General features: G+C 36.9%; 2 protein-coding genes across 3 annotated transcripts in view; one reads left to right on the forward strand and one right to left on the reverse strand.

Moving 5' to 3' along the window:
• GPATCH2 (G-patch domain containing 2) overlaps positions 1 to 27197 on the reverse strand; it is a 100789-nt gene that overhangs the window by 35820 nt on the left and 37772 nt on the right. The gene's annotated exons all lie outside the window — the stretch shown is intronic.
• On the forward strand, positions 16543 to 17763 carry LOC139327447 (nuclear receptor coactivator 5-like). The gene is given in 3 exon segments (XM_070957277.1): positions 16543 to 16830; positions 16833 to 17212; positions 17214 to 17763. Coding segments are annotated over 3 exon segments (1218 nt in total).

Raw genomic sequence — 27197 nt, forward strand, 5'->3', positions numbered from 1 at the left:
CATAGTATATTCCAGCAAGGCTATTCCAATCTGCTCTATTCTACATTATTTTGAAGAGATTATCGGAATTATCAATGCACATCGAAAGGATGGGCAGAAAATATTGCATTGTATAGCAGTAATGGGAATAGAAAACCACAAGGGTTATTTATAATTAAGCTTTTTCTGCTACCCAAGATTCCAGAATGAAGAAAGCACATAGTGGCTCTTAGAGATGCACTACTCAATTCATAACCATCAATTAACCTTTCATAGCTTAGCTTACATTATTTTAAAAGTAAAGAGATATAGGGGTAACTAAGTAAGTAATGTGAAATTAGAATGCACCCCAATGACACTAAAAATATAATCAATAAAGTCCTTGTGCTGTTTCAATTTTTAATAACTTCACTTCTACATAGGATATAAACAATCCATAAAATGGTACAGAGCAGGGATTTATTCAAGATTGAAATACAGGATAAAAATGTAGGCTAATAAATGTGATCAGTGGTAGGTCAAATGCATGCTTGGAAAATGTCAAAATTATGACCAAAAGTTAGCAAACTTCCCATGGCAATATATATGCACAGTTAGCAAACTTCCCAGACCAAACTATATCCAAGGGTATCAAAATGATCCCCTTTCTCTATGTGAACAGGAGGTTGAGCTTGGAGACAAGAGCCTGAAAAGGACAGCTACGGGATGGAGTTCCTCATGCCTGATGTAGAGTTGTAACTGCCTCATTGACAGTTTCCAGTAATGTCTGCCCATCCACCAGGGGCAGTAGACAATTGGATTTTGAACTGGTATAAACAAGAGCAAAAGCAACCTCTAATATTTTCCATCCCGAGAATTACGAAGGGTACAATTTATCAATTTTTGATAATGAAATGTTTATGCAATCTAGTGTCTGGCACAGAACAGAGGCATCCAGACATAATGTAACAGCATGTCTATTTTTTTCTTTAAAAATGTGACAAATTGCTGATACTTCCTGAAATGTTAAATTTCAGTAAGCAAAGAAGGAAGAACATACAAATATATTTCAGGATGGGTTTGAAGTATCAATGATACAAAAAACATTCTAACTGATATGATTGACTGTTTATAACATTAACAGTTTGACAGTTATTTTAACATTGCAGGTAAACATTTGGTGCAGCTCTTGAGTTACATCCTGCCTTAAACTCAAAATGAGGTTTTCATGCTATTCCAGTGGGTATCCCTGGAATATAGTAATCCATTTTCTACACTGTGGCTATAAGAAAAGCCGACTGTGCCTATGTCATGCTTTGTTAGAGGTTCATGATCACATTATCTCATGGTGGACCTGACACTTTTATTCAGTTTACAGTATGTTCTGTGTACAGGCAACTTATTTCCTTTGCCAGGGCTGCTGACAACCTTTTCCACACTATATTAATCTTGTTTACTGACTTTATCTTGGTACAAATATCAGAAAACTGAACTTTTTATCTCATGGAGAAAATAAACAATGTGTTGACAGAAGCAGAAGCTATTTTCTGATCTAAAAATGGTTGTTTACCTCTAGCCATACTTATAGAAAAATGTTTCTAAGCCCCCAGCTTGCTACATAATCCATAATTTAATAAATGTGGAAATTCCATGAAAAGTCATTTAGATATATTGGAAGGGATAAGGAAAATATGAACTCCAAACAAAACACAATTTACAGACCAACACAATGTACACAAAACAAAAGCATGTTTTATGCAGTCAATAACTGAATGCTGTTCAGATTATTTTTCACATATCAAAAATATTTTAGGGTAGGGAGGGAGAAGCTTTTCTTTTGCTTGTATTTATTCCTAACAGTTTTGTTCCACTTGGGAAGGGAATAAAGATTCAGTGCAGTCTTGTGTTGAACATGTAAGAAGTTATTCTAGATGCTCCCAGAAGTTGTAAAAACTGAGTGGTTGTGGTAGATTTATGGATGTGTAGGTGGAGAAGATATATGTGGTATTATTTGGAAGTAAATTGCAGTTTCAAAATCTGCATTCTGGAAAATTTAAATACAGGCAGACTTCAATTTACAACTATAATTGAGTCCAAAATTTCCATTACTAAGCAAGAGTGTTAAGTGAGTTTTGTCCCATTTTATGACCTTTCTTGCCACAGTTGTTAAGTGAATGACTGCAGATATTAACCTAGTATCATGGTTGTTAAGTGAATCTGGCTTTCCCATTGACTTTGCTTGTCAGAAGGTCACAAAAGGTGATCACTGCAACCGTCATAAATAGATGCCAGTCACTAAGCATCTGAGTTTTAATCACGTGGCCATGGGGATGTTACAACAGTTGTAAATGTGAAAAATTGTCATAAGTCACTTTTTTCAGTGCCACTGTAATTTTGAATGGTCACTAAATGAACGGTTCAATGAATGGAATAAGTCAAAGACTACTTGTATGTGGGCAAAAATATATGCTGATTTCAAAATTTACAATCATTAGTCAGATAATTTTAAATGAATCATTCTTTAAAATATCCACTTGGGATAGGTGAAAATGCAGAAAAAATATGTTTGGTTAAGAAGCACAAATTCTATTAATTTTAAAAATATTCAGAATAATGTTATGCATAAAATGCAAATGGCCAAATGTATTTTACACAATCCTAGAAAGCTGCCATACAGAAAGAATATGGAAGCTGTGATTAAACAATCCTGCTCAGTTTATTTTGTTAGAGTAAAATCTTGCTGCGAAAAACAACAAGAACAAAAAGTTAGAAAGATGTTGGCAGGCTCAGACGAGGTAATTGTACTATGTTTAGAGTGAGTATATAGAGACATAAAGCAGGAAAAATATATTGCCGAATCAGTGTCCAGCTTTATGTAGCACGCAGTGAGTGGCCTCTACTGGCTGACCAAGGGCTACATAAGTCACCTTGTCATCTATTATTATGATAGCACTTTCTGAATAGCTGAAGAGAAATACCTTTGTATGAGGCTTGTTTCATTTATCACCCTACAAAGTTTATTCATTTCAAGATGCTATCGATGTTCTGTATGTAATCTCTTTCTATAACACTAAGGCATGGACAAGATCATTTATATAGAAGTACACAGAGGAAATGCAAAGTACATTTTCTATTTTTTTTTCCCAAAGAAGAGACATGTAAATATAAATTAGTACTGATGATAAAGCAGGGAGATGGCAGTCAATTATTCAACTTTTGTTTTCTTGGGTGTCGCTATTATACTTACAAAGCAAACAAAGCAAGCTCAGGAAACAACTTGAATCTAATCTTTTATACATCTAGTTTTGCCATTTCTTACTTTTCATAATTGCAATAAGCAATCAAGCAGTGATGAGCTTTTGGGCTGAATCCCTGCTTGATCGACACTTTTTTTATAATAAAAAATGTTGAAGTAAAATGACGTTCAAAATTCCCATTTATTTTAAATGCTGTAGTGCAGGGGTGTCAAACTCGATTTCATTGAGGGACGCATCAGGGTTGTGTTTGATCATGTGGGGACGGAATGAGTGTGGCTAGGGTGGGCGTGGCCAGCTCAACATCACTTGTGTCGGGGGTACCTGTGGTGGCCCGAGCACTCTGCCAGCAAAAACGAGCTCTGTTTTTGGCTGTGATGGCCTCCTGCAGCCCTCTGCCAGTGAAAACAGAGCTCGGGAAGGATGCATGCAGCCCTTCTGAGCTCAGTTTTCATTGGCAGAGGCACAGTGGGCCGGTCCTTTGCTGTTTCCAAGGTGGCGCCATGGGCCAGATCTAAGCACCCCAGGGGCTGGATCCAACCCCCGGGCCTTGAGTTTGACACCCCTGCTGTAGTGCATTACTGTGTGTTTTTTGCACTTAAGAGGAAAGTCCTATGTACAAAAAACTAAGAAAAAGAAAAAGTCCAATCCAAGGACAATTCAACTCAAACAAATCTGCGTGTGCATGTTTTATTTCAGGAGAGAATATATTGAATGCCTCTGTCTTATTGGATTAATAAAGTAAGTTTTAATTAAGAAACACCTGGAAGCAGGTACAGTTGATGCCAATATAAAATAATTCCAGGCCACCATTAGATGAACAATGCCAAGTAATTATAACCTTGTATTATGCTTGTCAAATAAGTGTAATACTCAGTTGTATTTGATGAAATAGATTATAGTCCACAGAATCTTAAAACATAATACCCGACAGATTTTAAGGTGTTGCAAGATATTTATTAATATTTATTGAAGGATCTAATCGATAAAGTATGTTAGCAAAGGAAAAATTATTTAGGGGTAACACTTCTGATTACATATAGCAATTTTTTTTACATCAATGCACACCTGTGAAAAATCTTGTCAATTTTGCCCTATAATGTAAAACTTCGTACATGGAGGATACACCTTCAATGTAATATTTTATCATATAATTGTATCATATAACTATTTTACTTCTAAATATATATTCTTTGAAATTATCTATTTATTTTTAATGGAAATTAGATTTAAGTAAACATTGTCAGGATTTAAGATTTGTTCTCTTGTTTACTATGGGATTATGCACTTGATTCTACCATTCCCTTAATTGTACCCTATTAGGGAGAATGTTGTCAGACCTAAATGACTAATGATGGCAAAAGGTGACTGTAGTTGTAAGAAATATTATTTTGCAGACACATAGCATGGTATTCTGGGATATTTCTGGCCTTATTTTAGAGTTCTACTTTGCTTCAGAATTCAGTCCCATTATCTTGACTGCTCAAAATTGTTCACAGGGTTATCTAGCTGACATATAAGATAACCTTCCATCTCACTAGACACCACTGGGATATGACATGCTGACCCACAGTAATCCTTGATTATTAGCATGAAATATATACCACACAAAAGGAGAGCTCTAGGTAAGGGATTGCTTATAAAAACCTTTCTATCATATTTTTTTTTTAAAAAAAAAGTGGTATAAGACATACAAAAATAAATGTATTAGATGACTTAGAAACATTAAATAATGCTGAATGTTTACAATCTGATTTTAACAATGTTACATGGAAGCAAATCACACAGGTTTCATTGGAACCTATTCAAAAATACATTTGCTATACATGAAGCCTTAGATACTTAAGGCTTAGAAGGGATTACTTCTGGGGGGGGCATTAGACTAAACAGAAGGGTGCCCAATAATTTTTGAATTATTAATTCTATTTAATTCATCAATAGTTTACGATTATATGTATGTTAGGAAAAATATATTATCCACTATACATGAGGAAAGCTTTCTAGCCCTTGGTAATAATGAATAAAGACCCCCAAATTAAGTTCCAAAGCAGAATTATACTATTACCTTCTATTTAAAAAAATACTAAAAAGCTTCACATCAACCTATGATGTGACAGTTTATTTAAAAAGATATTTTCGATTCCACCTTTATTACTTTATATTACTTTATAAGTAACTCAAAGTTGATTTTATTGTTTTATGAAAAGAGTTAGATTGCTTAATCTTTCTATAACAACTGGTCCATGTACGGTAGAAGAAATGAATTGCTTTTATATGAAAATAACTAAATCAAGTAGCTACTTACTAGCCCTATTCGGTATTCTTTATATCATTGATATAACATTTTGCTTTGTCCCTAACCACTTTTTGAAGTACTTGGTTATTGAAGGCCAAGGATTTCCTTTTGCAAGAACAAAGGGATCACAATCTTGTTCTAAAGGAATTTTCAATATCTTAAACTCTGAGTTGTCTATGAAGATTCTCAGCCATCCAGGTCATGGCTGTCCCACAGGTGCTTTTTCAAGAAGTAACTGGACTTTGTTTTTCTTTGACGATGTTTTGCTTCTCATCCAAGAAGCTTTTTGGATAATAAGTGAAATGTCTTCAAAGAAGAACATAAATAAAAATATTAAATAAATAAAATTATATTATTATTATTATTATTATTACTATTATTATTATTATTATATTATTATTATTATTATTATTATTATTATTATTATTATTATTATTATTATTATTATTATTATTATTAACAAGAAAGACCAGTTGCCTCTTGAAAAAATATCTTTGGGTTAATTCTGAGTTGCTGCTAAATTGGGGAGAATTATATATTCATTGACATAATATTATTTGTCTTTTCATCTAAATCACATTACCACCTGCTACCATTAGGCTTTAAGACAACATTCAAGTTATGGATGAGAAGCTAATCATTCACTGTTAGCTAGCAGTTATATTTCAGTAGTAGCTCTGTATTTAAAATATAGTTCAATGAAGATAAATGTAGCATCTTCTTTGTATATCATATTAGAGGCATCATTTTCTGTTTAATGTACAAGGCCTATTTTTTCTCTGCTGGATAGTTTCCTGCCAGTTCAAAATGGTTCGTTAATAGAACTTACTTAAACGTGAGTTTAGGGTAAAGTCCAAAGCCCATTGTTCATAATGTCACTACTTAGCCAATTCAATCAATAATGCTTTCACAATCAGGATACAAAATGTGCAGCCCTTCTACATCCATTTTGTGTCCTTAAGAGTCCAAACTCTTTTTTATCCTTTACAAAAAGGATAAAATAGGTGCTTTAAGCCTTCCAGTTATTTTCGGCATCCATTTTATCTGTTAAAATTCCAGCAATGCTGTCCTTAACATGAATGCAAACACTAGACGTGTTCCTCAAGCTGAAAGTAGTTACATATCCTTGAGCAAGAAGATATGTTAAACTTCAGGACAGATTTATCTAAAAAGTATCAAGATGATGATGTGTATTTTTTTTTAAAGTAGCAGTATATCTGTTTGAGAATATTGGTAACTGTGGTCTGTCACATGTGCTGTGAAATTTTAAATTGGCCCTAATCTAGTGTAGTTAAATGTCATGGGAATATTTGGGATTTTGCAAGTAAGAAATAGCAAGCACATCTGCAGCCAATGAATGGTCATGCATGCAGAATCTAAAATATCCAGATTTGATTTTTTTCAAAAATAAAATGAAATATATATTACTAGTATTATGCTCTTCTGTCAAAACATCGAGACTTAACAGCAATACAATATCTTATAGAAATTACTAAATTCCCCAAATAGTACTACGTTCAAAACATTTCATGCAGCTCCTTCAGTTAGAATGTGGCTCAGCTTTAGTAAAACCTGTCCATCTTACCAGCTGTTGAAAGTGCCTTGACAGTTCTAAATCACCATAAACCATGCAACAAGGCAAGCTTATTTCACACTAGAAATCAGATTCGGATTCCACCTGCTTCTCCTTTTCATTAAATTGTTCATGGACAGAATAGCATGACAGAGTACCCAGCAAACATGCTGTCTTGCCATGTACTAGTACCTCACTACTGACAGACATCTGACCCGTCACATCTACAAACACCAATAAGATTTTCTGTGTGTGTGTATGCGCGTATGTGTATGTCATAGAGATGTTTTATTCAAAGTCTTTCTACTTCATACTCTTTAAGAGGAAAAAGAAATGCAGAGGAAAAAGCCAGTTTCAGACTTCATGGATAACTTTTTGGAATTGCTCATCTTTAGAACCAAACATAAATATTATTTTTTCACAAGTTGGTACTCAAGAATTTGTGAAAATAGTGTAAGAACTCCTCCCCACAAAGACACACAAAGGGCCCTTATTTCCATTTACAATCTAAACTATCTCAATGGGAAAAAATACATGGAAAAAAAGTTGGGAGAAACAAATAAGAAAACAAAATATTGACAATAAATAACAATACGTAATAGAAGTGTACCCAGAGTGAATGCAAGCACTATTACTGTACAGCATATGTTTCGCACTCACTTTGGGCACTAATGAAAGAGTTGAGCCAAGATTTTGAAAAACAAGGAAGAAGGATGGCATCATTAAACTTTTAAGAAATAATTTCAGTTTTAAGACCTGAAATTTAGAAAATGTAATGGACAGAATAATTTGACAGCAAATGAGTTTCTTCATTTATTAACTTAAAAGACAAGCACTTCACAAAATTATGTTGAAGGAATACATAGTGGGTCCTTCAACACTTTACTCATAGTCTCTGAATTTTCTACTTTTTTCAATATGATATCTGTTTGAGTGTTGTCAATATTTTTCATTGATAGTGTTTATACTTGGCAAATAAAACTGAGTGCATTTAAAATAATTAACATCCCCCCCCCCGGCCTCTGGATCCTGAAATGAGCATTTTAAGCAATTAATAATTAGTTTTAGTTGGGGAAAAAAATCTTAATTTTTCTCTTTTGCCTTTCTATAAGTTACATTTTTGGTGAATGTGTCAGAATAAGAGAACTGATATTATCCTCACTATATTTTATTTATCACTATATTATGTATATGGGCAACAGAAATATTATGACGGAAAAAATATTTCCACTACTTCACAGTGCCAATTCCTTTCTACCACATCTTTCAGCTGTAACCTTTATACTGTACTACCGTACTTTTTCTAACATCTAAAAAAGATACTTGATGTTAAGCCTAATGATGATTTGCCTGTTGAAAACTATGTGTACTTGTCTTAATTATTAATACCCTGTATCTTCACATGCAACATTGAAACAGATTGACCACTAGATGTTTTGAAAAGGGCAACTGCTACACTGTTCCCTCGACACACCAGAATAACACGTCAAACTTTTGTTTCTCTTGTCCTACAAACAATTTTCAAGCCGACGTTCAATAAATGAATTTGGTTTCAGCACTCCCAATCAGGGCTGCACAATCCCCTCAGTAGCAGACCTATGATAAATGGACTTATTTTCCCAAATCAAACACTTGAATTTAAATTCAGATGAGTTAATGCAAAGGTCAACATTGTAATCAGTTCTTTTGATCTTTATAGAATTTCTGGAGTAATACATAATAAATCTGAAACAAGGCAATTTGCGGCTCTGTATGGGTGGCTGGTAATAAAAATCTTAACGATTAGAGCCTTTATGTACTTAGAGAACGTTTTATAGTAATAGCTGCAGTGAGATTCTCCGTGCACAAGAAACAGATAACTAGAAAGATTTGATTGCCTGATTGTTTGTGGTTTCCACAATATGTGTTCTTATATTCTGTAAAGCAAATTAAATCACATCTCTGTTGGTAGTTTAATACTGTCATGCTCACTGCTCATTTGATAGCTTGTAAGCCTACAGTACAACAGAATACTATGGATGCCTATACAAAGGGATTAGCTGTATAGGAAGGTGTGCATGTCACCTGCTCTATGCTACAAACTTAAACACACCTACCTCTTTGAAGTCTGCAGGATTTACTGAATAGAAATATTTAGAACTTTGCATTTAATGATTTTTATTTATTCTGTTCTTCAAGTCAGAACCCAAAGGTGCCTTTTTCAGGAGGCAACTGGACTTTCTTGTTTTTCTTTGAAGATCCTCAGCTCTTGAGGAAGCTTCTTGGATGAGAAGCGAAATGTCTTCAAAGAAAAACAAGAAAGTCCGGTTGCCTCCTGAAAAAAGCACCTTTGAGACCTTTGATAACCTGGATGACTGAGAATCTCCATAGACATTTCAATCCAAACTGTCTTATTAGAGTAAATTCTTACTGGTTAAAATATCATACTGGTTATATGAATCATAGTTCAACTGTTTGTTTTTTACTTTTGCTGGCAGTTATTTAATTTTTACGGTTGGTTATGTTTTGAACTGTGTTAGCTGCCCAGAGTCACCCTTGTGAAATGTCCAACTATGTAAATTGAATTAAATAAATAAAAGTTTTTAACAGATCTGTTTTACAAAATAGTAAAGTTTTTTTTAATGGTACAAAATTGTTCTCTAAATGTATGCATTTTTTAACGTTCACACTATTTTTAAAACTATAATATTGAACAAAGAATTATATGGCATTACAAAACTTATTAATTGGTTATACTCAGATCTGTACAGATGGAACTACATAGAAGTACTTAATGCACAGGGTGAATGGTAGCGAGATTCTTGGCCTCTAAGCCATTTAGAATTTTACAGAGTACTATCAGTGCCTGAAATTGTGTTTGGCAATTCAGAGGAAGCCAGACATGCTGTATCCATGTCACAGTAATTCTCTCCAAGCTGAAACTTCTAGATTGCTTTCAAAAATTGCCTTTTATTCAGTATGTTGGCACTCTTCCAGTCCATCACTGCCTCTAGGTCAGGGCTGTCAAACTCCCAGCCCATCTCTCTCTCTTCTCTCTCTCTCTCCTCTCTTCTCTCTCTCTTCTCTCTCTCTCTCTCTCCTCTCTTCTCTCTCTCTCTCTCCCTCTCCCCCTTCTCTCCCTCACTCCCTCTCTTCTCTCTCTCTCTCGCCTCTCCTCTTCTCCCTCTCTCCCTTCTCTCTCTCATACACACACACACACTTTCTTTCCTCTCCCTGTCTAGGTTTTGTTGAGCCGGATGCGTCACACGCTGGCCATGCCCACCCCCGGTTTAGCGAAGGGAAAAAGTCCCGATGCATCATGTGATGCCGCCGTGACGTGAGTTTGACACCCCTGCTCTAGGTAGTTATCTAGTAATAATAATTAATAATAAAAATATTAACAATTAGACCCTTTATGTACCTAGGTACATATGTACTATGGATTGGTTTTGGTATTGATATGTTTTTAATTTTTGTTAGTATCCCAGAATCACTTTCTGGAGATAGGCAGCTTTGTTTAGGTGAGCAACCATATAATTGAATAAACTAAGTAAATAAAATAAATTACTGCCACCTCCTATTCTAGAAGCACTGGGCAAAGAGTAATTAAAAGAGGAATAATAATTATTCACAAATAGTTGTGCAACAATTATGGAAGGTGTGAACAACCTGGTCCGCATGTGAATAATTCAATTTGCTGATTTTGCTCATGCCTATACACAGGAATCTGTACCTGGGTAGGATTATATAAAGTTCAATAGCATTCAAGAGGGGGTTGGACTTTGCCCTTTTGTGCCCATGTAAGGATTCTAGACTAATTCCCTGCTTGACTGTTTCCCCTGGCACCACCAGTCTCTTTCCAACAAAAATAAATTTCTCTTTCCTACAAAAAATATTCACAAATGAACTAGACTGTTTGGATAGAAAAAAACAAGAAAATTAATGACTATGCACTATACATTACACCCCATAGTGATATTGATAGACAATAATTGATTCACTGAAATAGGAGGCAGATGTTTATTTCAAGTCAAACTGTCAAAGAAGAAATTGGCTGTTTATGTAAAGTCACTGAAGAAGAGCGCTGATGAAGTTAAAAATTAGAACACTGAGCAGAAACAAAACATGAATATTGAAGTAAAATAATAAAAATATGTAATGTTGGTAAGGAAAAATATTATATAGCTAATTTCTACAAAAGATTGAGGAGAAACCTGGCAATGGATTACAACTGGAACATTAAAAAAGAAACTAAAAGCTTGATTTTGGCTGCACAAGAGCAAGTTATTCAAACTAAAGCAATCAAGGCCAGAATTGAAAAATTATCAAATGACTGAAGGTACAGATTGTGCAAAAAGACAGAAGAAACAGTGGATCGTATGCTCAGCTCGTTTCTAACAGATGGGATCTGTAGCATAATACAAACCTGGGGCATGTAACTGACATAACAAAACCCTGTTCTATCTACAGTTGCATGAAATGACCCAACTTCTTTTCTCTATTTCAGGCTTTTACTTGAATAAGTGTAATTATGTGAGGCTGTGCAAAACATTAAAAAAGGTACTTCATGAACTGAGTTGGGTTGTGTTTGACCTTGGGGCACTGGAGTGGGCGTGGTCAGCTTGATGTCACTCATGTGGTGGCCCGAGCGCTCTGTCAGTGAAAATAGGCTCCCAAGCTCCATTTTCAGCTATGACAGCCTCCTGCAAGCCAATGAAAATTGATCTTGGGAGGGCCAGTCCTTTGCTGTTTCCAGCCCTGTAGGCCAAAACTAAGCACCCCGCAGGCCGGATCTAGCCTGTGGGCCTTGAGTTTGACACTCCTGCTCTAGTGGGTCTGCTCAGCTTTAATATATTAAAGCTAATTTATGGTATGAACTCAACCAATCTGCTTTTGGACTAAAGGCATGAATAGAGCTCTGATACAATAAGTTTCCCAAATAGAATATAGGATTTCTCTTTGAAATTTGCTAGAGGCTTGATCAAATTGAAGAAGCGTTTACAATGTCTGTTATGTTTGAGGAAATATCCAAATATCTCTTAACAGAGGACAATATTGTCATCTCTCTAGAAGCATATAATAGTAATTACATAAGCATGCTTTAGACATCAGTGTTTAAACTTAATGTAAGGACATTGCTTTTGCTATACAATTTTGGGGAAAATAGTAATATGAATAAAAAGGCAATACTCTTATTTTGATTATCAGTGCCTATATTAAACAACTGAGCCATATTGTCCCACAGCATGATGCAATCAGATCTCTGCCCAAAATGATGGACAGCTCTGGCCCACTGAACAGGCAGAATGAAAAAAAAATCCCATTTACTCTCTGCCAGATGGGACCTACTGGACGCTTCAGTGCAAACAACTCATCCTTCTTCAGACCTTCTTGTCCAGCTCTTGAGCTAGCTCCAGCTGATAATGATGGATATGAAGGCTACAGTAAAGTGGGTGACAAAAGCAGCCTTGTTATAGCTGCCAGTCTTTCAGTCTTGTCATTATTACACATTGAAGATTTATTTGAGTTTATTGTTGTGCACTGGGCTAGCCATTTGCAATTCATCACCTAGTACAGAAGGTTCAAGATAGTGGCCATAGCTATAATTGCCACCTCCACCTGCTTCTTGAAATTATGAGGTCAGCACCTAGGGCAGCCCACTGTTGAGAGTGCTCTCTGCATCGGAAGAAATGTCTGCTGTAAAATACCAGAACTGCTTTTGGCTAAATAAAAGTTGGTGCTAACCCAACTGAAATTCTAGACTATATTCTTATATTGCTCAAACAATAAACAGTCCTGAAATATCAGAGAACCACAATTGGTTAAAAAGAACAAGTATTAAAAACTTAATGCTTCTTGGTTTCAGCTTCAGAAGATAATGGAAAGTATATATGAACACAATAGAAATAAATCAGGTTATAAGGATAATATTCTTTAATGTAAGACATTACATCTACTATATTACAGAAATAAACAATTTCTTTAATGAATGATGTGCACTTTTTAATCTGCTGAAAATTATACCCTTTGCCACACATTTCCATGAGAATAGGTGTTTCCTAAATTGTGAGGAAGGCATCATATATACATTTTAAGATACACTCATTTATATTTTTCACAAATTAAATGGAAAGAAGAAACTAGTATTCAGAAATAGAATACGGTGTTAAAATAAGTCATCAGAAATCCTTGAAAATAAAAGGGATAGCATGCTACATTAGAGTCAAAAACATTCATAACAAACATAAAGTAGGTAATTTTCTTCTTAGAATGAAAGCTAGAAATTCATGGGGAGAACAATTCCATATTATTGGATCACTCGGCTGGATGTAACCTGGCAAAGTGAAAATAAAAACCGAGAAATATCTATATTGTTCCATCAACTCCTTCACTTGCTTTCTAAAAGTAATCAAAGCTTAAGTTTATCTAAATCCCCGCCCTACCTCCCCCACTGGGAGTTAGGTGAAGGGTGGATTCTGAACCATTTTTTTCCATGTGCCATCTTCCCACCCTTCTCCATGCTACCTTAGAGCATTGTGAGGATATTATTTCTCTATCAAGATGTTACCTGCCAAAATGGAAGAGAATCTCCAATACAAAATTCTGAGGTGCTTAGGCAAAGAATCCAAACAATCATATGGCCCCTATAATAGTGTTCTTCCATTTATTTTTTATTTATATTTAATTTTTTTATTTTCTACCACATAGTTATTACCTCTATGGTATCTGAAGGTTCAATATGCTATCCATATTACAAAAATGCTTAGATGCTGATATATTTCATATTTACAGTACTGTATCAAATATGTCTAATAGATTAAAATACCTAAAACTTTTACTTGCAAATCACAATGTACTTCAACTGAAAATATAAAGATCACTTCAAATGAGGTAAGCTCAATTAATTTAGTGTAGGTTTATTCTATCAAGTTCGAAAGAACTTAAAATCTTCTAAATATGATAAAATATTGTAATATTTTAATATGTTCCATATTACTATTTCACACATCATAAATGCTTTTCAGAGTTTTTCAATTGCCATTAAGTAAAAATGCCACGCAATGTGCACATAGAATTAAGGGTCTCTGTAACATTTAAAAAGAATTTGTGGTAAGAATTACAATTGAGGCGCACAACTCAATTGTAGCATATATGAGCAAGTTGTAGATTTTTCTTACTTGTTCAGAAAAAAAAAATCTCCCTAAGGTTATTAAAACTAAAAAGCAAATGATTCAACTACTTCACTTGCTTCCCCCAAATAGTGAAATGTTTTCTGTATCCTACCTGCTTATTTTATTCAGTTTTTAAAATGTTTAAAATGTTAATTTATTTTGCAACAAGCTAAATTTAGATCTCAAATACAGTTGCAAGAAAAAGTATGTGAACCCCTTGGGATTACGTGGAGTTTTGCATGAATTGGTCATAAAATGTGCTCTGAACTTCATCTAAGTCACAACAATAGAAAAACACAGTCTGCTTAAAATAATACTACACAAACATTAGATGTTGCCATGGTTTAATTGAACATAACATGTAAACATTCACAGTGCAGGGAGGAAAAAGTATGTGAGCCCCTAGCCTAATGACTTTTCCAAGAGCTAATTGGAGCCAGGAGTGAGCCAACCTTGACTCCAATCAGTGTGATGATATTGGATGTGTTGCTGACAGCTGTCATGCCCTTTAAAAACACACACCTGTTTTGGGGTTACTGGTTTCAAGAAGCACTGTCTGATGTGAACCATGCCTCACAGAAAAGAGCTCTCAGAAGACCTACGATCAAGAATTGTTGACTTGCATGAAGCTGGAAAGGGTTACAAAAGTATCTCCAAAAGCCTCGATGTTCATGTGTCCACGGTAAGACAGACTGTTTACAAATGGAGAAAGTTTAGCACTGTTGCAACTCTCCCTAGGCGTGGTCGTTCTGTAAAAATGACTGCAAGAGCACAGCGCAGAATGCTTCATGAGGTAAAGAAGAATCCTAGAGTGTCAGCTAAAGACCTACAGAAATCTCTGGCACATGCTAACATTTTTGTTGACACATCTACAATAAGGAAAACATTAAACAAGAATGGAGTACATGGGAGGACACCACGGAGGAAGCCATTGCTGTCCAAAAAAAATATTGCAGCACGTTTGAAGTTTGCAAAAGAGCACCTGGATGTTCCACAGCGCTACTGGCAAAATATACTGTGGACAGATGAAACCAAAATTGAGTTGTTTGGGAAGAACACACAACACTATGTGTGGAGAAAAAAAGGCACAGCACACCAACATCAAAACCTCATCCCCACTGTAAAACATGGCGGAGGGAGCATCATGGTTTGGGGCTGTTTTGCTGCCTCGAGGCCTGGACGGATTGTTGTCATTAATGGGAAAATGAATTCCAGAGTTTATCAAGACCTTTTGCAGGAAAACGTACGACCATCTGTCCGCCAACTGAAGCTCCGCAGAGGATGTGTGATGCAACAGGACAATGACCCAAAGCATACAAGTAATTCAACAAAAAAATGGCTTCAACAACACAGAATACGCCTTCTGGAGTGGCCCAGTCAAGAGTCCTGACCTCAACCCGATTGAAATGTGTGGCATGACCTTAAGAAAGCGATTCACACCAGACATCCAAGAATATTGCTACACTGAAACAATTTTGTGAAGAGGAGTGGTCCAAAATTATTCCAGATCGTTGTGCAGGTCTGATCTGCAACTACAGGAAACGTTTGGTTGAGGTTATTGCTGCCAAAGGAGGGTCAACCAGTTATTAAGTCCAAAGGTTCATATACTTTTTCCTCCCTGCACTGTGAATGTTTACATGTTATGTTCAATTAAACCATGGCAACATCTAATGTTTGTGTAGTATTATTTTAAGCAGACTGTGTTTTTCTATTGTTGTGACTTAGATGAAGTTCAGAGCACATTTTATGACCAATTCATGCAAAACTCCACGTAATCCCAAGGGGTTCACATACTTTTTCTTGCAGCTGTACCCATTTATTTATTTATATATATGCAAAACTTAATATTGTTTTCATTAAAACCGGGCATAGAATCAATGAATAGGAATTAAAATTTATATTTGAAAGAAGAGAATTTAGTGACATTTTAGAGTACAGTGGAAGATACAGTAGAAGCCTTCCTCTATTATTCTAAAAAATGATTAGGAATATAATCAATTTTAAACAAGTAGTTTGTTGGCATTGCTAAACAACAAATATTGGCATTGTTAAACAATGAATAGTCACTTCTTATTATTTGTAGTAATTTTTTTCAAGATAATTATAACAGTAAAAACTAACACAAACTGAAAAAAGCTAAAAGGAAAGCGAAAGGATAGAAGGTGCAGGGAAAATAAGTCCACTAAGAGTTAACAGAAATAATAACAGATCTATTTTAATGAGGGTCACAGCCACTCCGTGAGGAGAGCGACTAGGCCGGCCTGTCTCGCAGGGTGGATGGGCACCTGGGCAGCCCGAGCGGAAACTAAAATGACTTCATGGCCCAAAGTAACCATAGATCAAACACAAACACCCGATCCTGAAAAAAGGCAGAGACCGGGGTGGATTCCTCTACTTCTGGACATAAGTCCTTACAAATCCATTCAGAAGAGTTCTTACTCTCCACCAAATGGTTATCCGAAGGATCAGAAGGATGGTAACAGCTTTGAAGAACTTTTTGGGCAGCAGAATCATCCATCAACAGAGAATGAAGATAATTATGAGAAACACCAGTACCCTCAGAAAGGCCACACCAAGGATGCTCATCATGATAAGTTGTAAACCTGCAGTTTTACCAGCAGATAGAGAAGGAATACAACAGAGATAGACCTTCAGACTGTGTCATTGTTTCCATCAGCAAGGACCAAGCAGATTATTCAAGAGCCATAGGCCATCGGTTGCAGGATCATGGCCTTGTGATGATGATAATGATATACCTTACTTCTGAATCAGGTTTTACACGTGCCCTCCTGGAAGTTAAAAATTATGGTTCTCCATTTTGCATTCTTGTTGAACCATCTAATATAACACTTTCCTCATGCACCGTAATCATGCTTCATCAGACTATCAAAATTCTCCGTAATATGCCCATGGAAGATGCCCTAGCTCTGATAGCTAAAGAACTTCAGGAAATTTTTGCTGAGCATGAACAACAGCAACGCACAGTTTTCCCACAAAGCAGCTGATCTGGCGGATGGCTTTCTAGAACGGGAGCTTTATGAGAGTTACCATGTGCCTCTAGGCATTAGACAACTCCTCTTTCTGTTAAGTGAGGGAAAGCATTTATATGTGGAAGAACTGAACTCAGTAAGTGACTACCTGAAGACCAGGAGAAATAAGCTTGAAGAAACAAATACAATAGCCGCTGCAGGTGAAGACGGCGAGTATCTGAAGGCCAGGCCAAGCGGAAGCGCTCTCCCCCCGACACTGAGCAAGCCACCACCTCTGCTGCCAACCCCTGGTCGAACTCCTGCATTAGGGCAGTCTGCTGAGCCCTCGCCTAAGCCAGCTTTGTTGGGCAAAAGACCGCTGGGGGCTCTTCTTCCCACTCCAGCAGTGCTAGCTGGCCCGAAGGGGAAACCCCCCTCCCCTTCTCAGAAAGATCTTCAACAGACCAATGCACCTGCTTCCTCCACATCTCCCCGCAAAGCGACACTGCTCGGGGGCAGACCTGGCCTACTACCTATTCCTACCTACAGACTTCCCAGGTGAGACTGTCTTCAACTCTGTGGCTGGATTCACACCCGATCTATTTTAATCTTGATCAAATAATTTTTTATTTTCCTTTTATTTTCCAATTATTTTCCTTTCTTTTACTTCTAACAATATTAATCTTTAGTCCATTCAAATAATGTTGTAGAACTTGATTTTTCTTTTTTCTTTTTTGCAGCTCAACAACAACATAGAACAATCCAGCCAAAATTCAGTTCTTTATTTGCTTATACCCTATAGCCAGAACCTTGCCAGATTAAACCTATACTACTCAAAAAATAACAAATACACTCTGGGGAGACTTTAGGGAGAGATTATGCTAAATCTTTTCCTCTTTCTCTGATCCAGGTCCAGGTTGTGTTGTCTTTTTTCTCAGCCCCACCCCCTTAGAATTTGCTCTATCTTTCCTAGGAAACTGCCTCTTCACTGTAGTCCAGAGGTGAAATGCTCCCGGTTCGGACCGGATCACTCGATCCGGTAGCGATGGAGGCAGCTGGTTCGGAGAATCGGTAGCAAAAATCCCTGCCCCCCCCATGCCCAGCTGAGCCGCACAATCATCAGAGGTTTTTTCTTTTCATTTTTAAAAGCATTTTTTCTACAACCTCTTCGGCCGAAAAAATGCTTTTAAAAGTAAAAAAAAAAAAAAAAGCCTCTGATGATTGCACAGTTCAACTGGGATCGTCAGAGGCTTTTAAAAGCATTTTTTCTACAACCTCTGAAGAGGTTGTAGAAAAAATGCTTTTAAAAGCCTCTGACGATCCCAGCTGAGTTGCTTGATCGGCAGAGGCTTTTTTTCTTTTAAAAGCCTCTGATGATTCAAGCTGAGTTGCCTAATCAGCAGAGACTTTTTTTCTTTTAAATGCCTCTGATGATCCAAGCTGATTTGCCTGATCGGCAGAGGCTTTTAAAGAAAAAAAGCCTCTGCCGATCAGGCAACTCAGCTGGGATCGTCAGAACCTTTTGAAAGCATTTTTTTACAATCTCTTTGCGGAAGAGGTTGTAGAAAAAATGGTTTTAAAAGTAAAAAAAAAATTGGCCACGCCCACCGTCACATTACCCCCACCACCAAGCCACGCCCACAGAACGGGTAGTAACAAATTTTACATTTCACCACTGCTGTAGTCTATTAGACCATCTTCCCCTTCATAGACATAATCTATCATACTTTGTCCCTTCTCATAAGATATTCAATAACCAGCCTTTTTTGTAAATCCATCATAGGAAAATTATCCATATCACTCTCTTGGTTTATGGTTTAATTTTTAAGACATCAGTTGGTTTCTGTGAAAAGAGTTCAAGAAGAACAAATGAAGGATTGAAGACGGCTCTGAAAAGTGGAGCTGGCAAGCAGTACTTCTCTGGATAAGAAGAGGACTTGGGATCACTCACAAATGCTCCAGACAAATGCAAAGAGACCGTAAGATAGAGACATATTCACATTCTTTTCTAATCATTTTCAGAACCTGCTTGTTAATTGCTTTCATCTATTAGAAACATTTGGATTGACATGATTGAGAGCACTGAGTGAGTTTCATTCAAACCTTAATAAAAGAAGTTTTAACTACTTTAAAGAACTTTTTAAAAAGTTTCTCAAATAAATAGCAAAGCGGCAATTGAAATATTGATTTTAGAAAGTTACAAATGGACTAAAATCCAGATAAATCTTAAATAAAATTTTGGAAGTACTTATTAAAAATATTTCCTGTGGGAAAATGTTTCATTTTGAATGTTTTTTTTAAAACATAGGTTTTTAAAAATTGTACCCTAGGGGAAATGAAACAATTTCCACTAACTATAAGGAAGTTAAATTCAAGCATGAAAAATCGTTTTTATTTGGCGATTTAAACAGCATGCATGAGCTTACTGAAGTTGGTGTCCTTTGCACTAAAATGAGAAATTGGTGAAAACAAAACATTATTTCCAAAGATTTGCTATGCTGCTAAATTAAATTATGAAGTTTTTGCAACATTGTTAGTTGGAATCAAGAACATGCACTAATAGATCTTTTCATTCCTATTTTTTCAAAACATAACAATAAAAAAATGCAAATCAAGAATGAGTGCTTTCTTGAGGATGAAATCTAAACTGGTTTTCTTTTCCTCTGATAATCCTTTCTATTGATCGAACAATTGGTGACTGCATTCAGGAGTAAAATTCTTTAGCTATCAAACATTCATTGAAGACTTCATCATTTTATGTATATTAATGTTTACAAAAAGATAATAATTTAAGGATTTTTTTTTTCAATCCAAGGTAGAGGACGATAGAAGAGGAAAGACAGCACCATGTATGGATTCAGGTTCTGGAAATGGACTGGGACCAATTCCAGAACCATAATCCATACACCGTGCTGTGTTTCATCTTCTATCATCCTCTAGCTTGGATTGAAAAATCCAGATTCAAGTTTATTCCAAGCAATGGAAACTCTTAACTTTAAATCCAATCTACTTCACAACATTGTTATAAGGATAAATTGAAGGTAGATCTCTACGTATTGCCTTGAAGAAAATATGAAAGATAAATCAAACAAAAAAATTCTCTACCATTCATTAACTAGATAATTCATGTAACTAGCTGATCAGCAGGTAAATGGGAAGGGAAACCACAAATCAATATAGGGTATTGTCTTGTACATACAACCAGCACAAAATATTGTCTTCTAGAGCAGAGTTCCCAACCTTTCTGGCTTTGCGGATGGGTGGGGGAGAGAGGAGATGGTTCTCTATGAGTGGTGTGGTGTGAATATGCGTGCAGCTCCATTTGAGTGACCAGTGGACATGCGCCCCAGCCGCTGAAGCAAATTGAGTGCATGCATTTGCCTGCTGAGTGTGCAAGTGGGGATGTGTGTGGATGCTCACCCGCCACTTTCACGGCCAGGTTCTAAATGGCTCAAGGCTCGGTAGTGGGCTGCTGCCCGGGGATTAGGGACCCTTTTTCTAGACTAGCGACTTAAATGAAGAGCAAATTTGTTACTTATAAACATAAAGGTCAGAATCTGAAATTCAAAATGAAAAACCTTTTGAAATATATTAACAATTTTTAAAAAGTTTATCAAGCATCTTGCATGAAAAACAATGATTTTTTTTATTTTAAAATGCAATATATATTACCGTATTTTTCAGAGTATAAGATGCACCTTTCCCCCCCCCCTAAAAGAGTGTGAAAATTTGGGTGTGTCTTATACACCAAATGTAGCCTCACCCAGCCTCTGAAACGGAGGTTTCAGAGGCTGAAAAAAAAGCAAGGCACAGAGCTCACAACCAATGAACCTGTTGCTAAAGTTCACCTCTGGGAACAGCTGATTGGAGGTATTCCGGGAGTCCATCCACCTGCCAATCAGCTTTTTTCTTATTTTCCTCCCCAAAAACTAAGGTGCGTCTTCTACTCCAGTGCGTTTTATAATCCGAAAAATACGGTACCTTAGTGGAAATCTCAGTGATTTAACTAGAACATGAAAGTAACGAAAATAGTTGACAGTTATCAATACTATAAAAGTGCCATTATAGCTTGTATGTTGATACTCAAAAAGATAAGGTAGAAGTGGACAAATCTTAAGAATATAAATAATTAAATACAAGTCTGGGAGGGGAGGGGAATTGTATCTTTCAGGATAATATATTGCTGATTATAGGGCACATACTAAAAAGAGTACCAAAGTTTACTACCTCTAATTTGACGAGTGATATAAAAGTAATCTCTTAAGAAATATAACATTATTTGCAAATTGAGCAAGAGGACCCCAATGATAGCCATATATAATCAGTTGTCACCTTGCAGCTCAATTAGCCCTCATGTAAAAACGAGGCATGTAAGGAGAAATGAGGTTTTGACATTATCTCTGCCAGCAAGATAATTACACAGTCTTCATTTAACAGTAGGGCAACACTACTGTAGCAACAAATTAACTCAGCTCCATTTGCAATTCATGGTGTGTTTTCTCATTTAACACCATTTGTCTTACTCCAGTGAATGTTTCCATTAGTTTTATTCAGCACAGCAAAATACTTTATTTTGACTTCAGCGTTACATCACTAAATCACTATATCTTTATCCCAGTAATTTTAAGCGTGCCGATATATGTCTGATTTTTAACTGCATTTTTTCCTGCATTTTTAACTGAAAATTTTCAGCATAGTTTACCACCAATAATAGAACCAATCCTTTTGGATTTAATCAATACCAGATTTTTTTTTCATTTGTATTCCATTTCACTGAAATCATGTTTCCTTTCATTATTAATCAAAATAGGCATATTCTAATTATATTGCAAATAAAACCAACAAAACTAACCAAGTTTATTGCTACAGGGTAGTATTAATTCTGAATCACTGCTGAGTCAGTGAAAATACTTAATGCATTTGGATAGTCTCATAACATTCACTCTGCCTGCTTCTCTTTATATAGTATCTGTGATTTAAATATACAAGCACTATTACTACAAGCAGTTTTCTATAATATTACTTTGGAAAATACACTTTAAGTTGCAAATTCTGATTAGGAACAGAGCCTGGGTTAGCATGATAGTTAGTGTATGTAATCTGAAACTATTGTTAATATAGTAGGAAGAATTATCTATCCGGCTAAATGATGGTAAGGGATAGTTCGACTGTAGTGATAATAAAAGCATTTGAAAAAAGTACTACTCATTCCAGTTGCAGCCAGAAAGATTTTATTTATTTTATTATTTATTTGCTACCTTTCATTGATTTTAGAAATAACTCAAGGCAGCCAGTACTCCCTCCTGTTATTTTCTCCCATAACAACAACCCTGTGAGGTGAGCTTGGCTGAGAAGAGTGACTGATCCATAGTCACCCAGTCGTCTTTCATGACTAAGTCAAGACTAGAACTCACTTTTCCTCATGGTTCCAAACTGGCCCAGGAAAATATCTGATTATACTCACACTTTGATATTATAGCAACAGACAGAGGAGACCTAATGGTCACAACAGCTACAATATTTCATTCCACCCATTTCATGCAGCTCTGCAAGAGGCCATGTGATTTGAAAGGAGGAAGAAAAGGGACACCGAATGAAGGAATCAGCAACCTTTCAAACCATTGCCCAATTGTCTGTTCCATATTGGAGATTTTTTTTTTCTGTAGGGTTTCTTGTTCGTGCCTTATCCATATCCTCCATGTTTTTGTGCATTCAGCTCCAACCTACTACTGTAGGACACCTCTTTCATTAGCCAATATGAATGATCTGAACAGGGCTTCCATCCCAGCCTACTTACATTAGCAACCTTCATATGGAAAACAGCAGTATGAAAATGCAGACCCAAGTATTCTATCACAGCTCATGACAACAGAAATTAAAAGAACTAAAAGTATCAGAGATAAATCTTTTGTAACTTTCTACATTTAAATGTCACCTTTTTCTTTCTTAAAATAACCTCTGATAACCACCTGACTCTTTAGTTTAGAAAAAAACCCACCTTATTAAATTTCTCACATTATTTAACACATACAATATGAACTTTGAGGCAATGTCAAAGCAAAACAACTGATTCTCAGATTAATTAACAGAAAACACAGTGGACAGTTGATCTATCTGAGTCAACTATACAAGATCTATTTAGCCCATAGCCAAAGAAAGAGTGTCACTTTCTGTTATGCGAATCCAAGGTGACTGCTTATATTTTGAATTGCTGGACTAATTCTAGCCTGAGCAAAAATCTGTCTTTTATTTCATAATTACTTTCTGTGTCAAAACTGGTAGATGTCCTTTTGTACCAACCTATTAAGGCTGTTAGCTATAATACAGCAAAGTGTGATTAAACATTATTACTGGGCCGACATTTAGAAAATAGAAAAATGTAAAATAAAGGCTAACAAAATAGCAAGCAAGTTGCATTCTTTAACAAACTTTTAAAGTCAATCAAAAACCTTATTCTCACATTTATAATCACTATCAAATGGATTGGAAGCTGCTTATAATCTTTTATAAGTTATAATTTATATATATATATATATATTTCTCTCACACTTTTCTCTTTTCTCACAACTCATTATCTGCTCTATTCTTTTTCTATTTCTGTATAGAAAAGGAATAGAATTCTGTATCATATGTGTGTGTATGTATTCATATTCTCAAATCTGTTCTTAAAACAGTTCCAATAGAATAGAATAGAATTTTTTATTGGCCAAGTGTGATTGGACACACAAGGAATTTGTCTTGGTGCATATGCTCTCAGTGTACATAAAAAAAAAAGATATGTTCATCAAGAATCAATATATTAACAGGTCTGATAAATCACTCAATGGAAGAAGGTAAACAATAGGATTCTATATGTTTCTGTAATGGGACCAGTACTTTTTAATATATGTCTAATGAATTTGAATTAGGAATGACCAGTGACATGCTCCCAAAACAACACATTAATTAAACTGAGTAAAATAAGGCCTACAAAAGCATCTCTCTCTCTCCCCCCCCCCTTTCTCCCTCCCTTCAGAATGGAGGAATGAACATTGGCAAATGAAGTGCAAAGAAAGCAAGTGTAAAATAATGCATGCAGGGGCAACAAGCACATAGACATGAGACCCGAGTCCTCAGTTGGCAATGACACATCAGGGTAATGAATTGACTATAATGTACTCCTTCCAATGAGAATATTCATGTTTATGGAAAAAAAATAACCAAAGAACATGCTTCAATAATAGGTTCAAGTTTCTTAAGATATTGGGAAATAATGTTTGAATGTGTGTGTGTGGGGAGGGGGGTAAGCTTTAGATGGAAGCTCTGAAAGCTGGGTAAATTTTGGATAATATTCCATACCTGAGATGGCATCAATAGTTACAGATTCTACAGAATAGTTAGCCCGTCCCTCAAATTACAGATAACAAATTCAATGCGTCTATCAGTTACTATTCTAATGATTCTGAGGGGCATTCATATCCTAATAAATCAGATTTAAAAAGTAACAAAACTGCAATACAAAAATCAAAATACATCTACACAAATACTGAGAATAAAAGTAACAAGTAGTTCAAAATTAGAGGAAAGAACATTAAAAATTATGTTAAAACAGCAAAGTTTTAACTGTCTTCCTACAAACCATTCAGAACGCAAGTGATTTTTGTTTGTAGGGGTTGAGCCTAAGCCTTTTTCTCCTTATCCAGGCTCTAATAATTTCCAGGCACCATAAAAACACTTTGGTATTGTCTATTCAACCCAGGATTGGAGATGTAATGTTGAGTATTACCTGCATTCTAATTATACCTGACCTTAGGTGATCTTTCCCAATGGCTTCAGGCAGATATTAATAGGAGCAGGGGATGTTGACCCAGATGCATCATACAATAGAGGATGAGCTTACAGCTTGATCTCTCCATCCCTATCATCACTGATTATAATTGCCTGCTTAGGAAGGAGTAACCATTGTAAATCAGTGCCACAAACTCTTCTTGTATAACAAGATTAACAACACTAAATGGTGGCAGATCCAGTACACAGTAAATGAATGATAACATTTACTGAATGATAAAATTTGCTTCTATAAAATGTAATGATAGCTGCCAATGTTGATGTTTTCAAAAGGAAAGATCAGAGAACAGCATTACAAATGTCTATGAATTATGATGACAACATATCTCCAATATCAGAAACAAGAAACCTCTGAATATCAGTTGCCAGCAAGAAGCCATCCCTGGACCCGGCAATGTTGGTAAATTATCGTCCGGTCTCCAACCCTCGTTTTGTGGCGAAGGTTGTTGAGAGTGTGGTCGCGAAACAGTTCCCCCAGCACCTGGATGAAACAACGTATCTGGATCCGTTCCAGTCGGGCTTCAGGCCCGGGTACAGCACGGAAACGGCATTGGTCGCGTTGGTTGATGATCTCTGGAGGGCTCGGGACAGGGGGTGCTCCTCTGTCCTGGTCCTGTTAGATCTCTCAGCGGCTTTTGATACCATCGACCATGGTATCATGCTGCACCGGTTGGAAGAGTTAGGAGTGGGAGGCACTGTGTTGCGGTGGTTCTCCTCCTTTCTCTCTGACCGGTTGCAGTCTGTGTTGACAGGGGGACAGAGGTCGACCCCGAGGCCCCTCATATGTGGGGTGCCGCAAGGGTCGGTCCTCTCGCCTCTCCTGTTCAACATTTATGTGAAGCCGCTGGGCGAGATCATCCGTGGTTTCGGGGTGGAGTACCATCAGTACGCTGACGATACCCAGCTGTACATCTCCACCCCGGATCACCCCAACGATGCCCTTGAAGTGATGTCCCGGTGCCTGGAGGCCGTACGGATCTGGATGGGGAGGAACAGGCTCAGGCTCAACCCATCCAAGACCGAGTGGCTGTGGTTTCCGACGTCCCAATATAGTCAGTTGACGCCATCTCTGACTATTGGGGGCGAATCACTGGCCCCCACGGAGAGGGCTCGCAACTTGGGCGTCCTCCTGGATTCACGGCTGTCTTTAGAAGAGCACTTGACGGCTGTGACCGGGAGGATTTTCTATCAGGTTCGCCTGATTCGCCAGTTGCGTCCCTTTCTGGATCGGGACTCGTTACGCACAGTCACTCATGCCCTCGTCACCTCCCGCCTGGACTATTGTAATGCTCTCTACATGGGGCTCCCCTTGAGGAGCACCCGGAGGCTCCAACTGGCGCAGAGTGCGGCCACGCGGGTGGTAATGGGAGCGTCATGGCGCTCCCATGTGACACCTCTCCTGCGCGAGCTGCACTGGCTCCCGGTGGTCTTCCGGGTGCGCTTCAAGGTTTTGGTTACCACCTTTAAAGCGCTCCATGGCTTAGGACCTGGTTATTTATGGGACCGCCTACTACCACCAATAGCCTCCCACCGGCCAGTACGCTCTCATAGAGAGGGACTCCTCCGGGTGCCGTCAGCCAAACAATGTCGGCTGGCGACCCCTAGGGGGAGAGCCTTCTCTGTGGGGGCACCTACCGTCTGGAATGAGCTCCCCCCAGAGATACGGAGGATCCCGGATCTGCGCACCTTCCGCCGCGCTGTGAAGACTCTTTTATTCCATCAAGCAGGCTTGGCCTAATCTCCTCCCTCTTTTAATATATAAATTTTAAATCTGTTCTTAAATTATTGGGGTGTTTTAATTTGTCTGGGCCAAAAAATGATTTAATTCGATTTTAACTGGTTTTTTAAATTTTTGTATTTATGTATCTTATTGCTTGGCTGTTCACCGCCCTGAGTCCTTCGGGAGTAGGGCGGTATACAAATCAAATAAATAAATAAAATAAATAAATAAATATTGAATGATTGAAAAAGAATTCCAAAGTTTAGTGCTTGTTTCATTTATTTCAGACAGTAAACAGATTTGCAATGTGCCAGTATGGAAAAAAATATGCCTCCCTTTAATTCAATCAATTAAAGGGATAACTAGGGCCAGTTATGTGAGTTCTTCATTTAGCAATATGGCCTTATTTGTGCAAACCCTGTCCTATATAAATCTCACAAGGTTTCCCT

This window comes from Pituophis catenifer, unplaced genomic scaffold, assembly GCF_029215685.1.
Source record: "Pituophis catenifer annectens isolate HBS135680 unplaced genomic scaffold, rPitCat1.0.hap2 SCAF_1, whole genome shotgun sequence".
Taxonomy (NCBI): Eukaryota; Metazoa; Chordata; class Lepidosauria; order Squamata; family Colubridae; genus Pituophis; species Pituophis catenifer.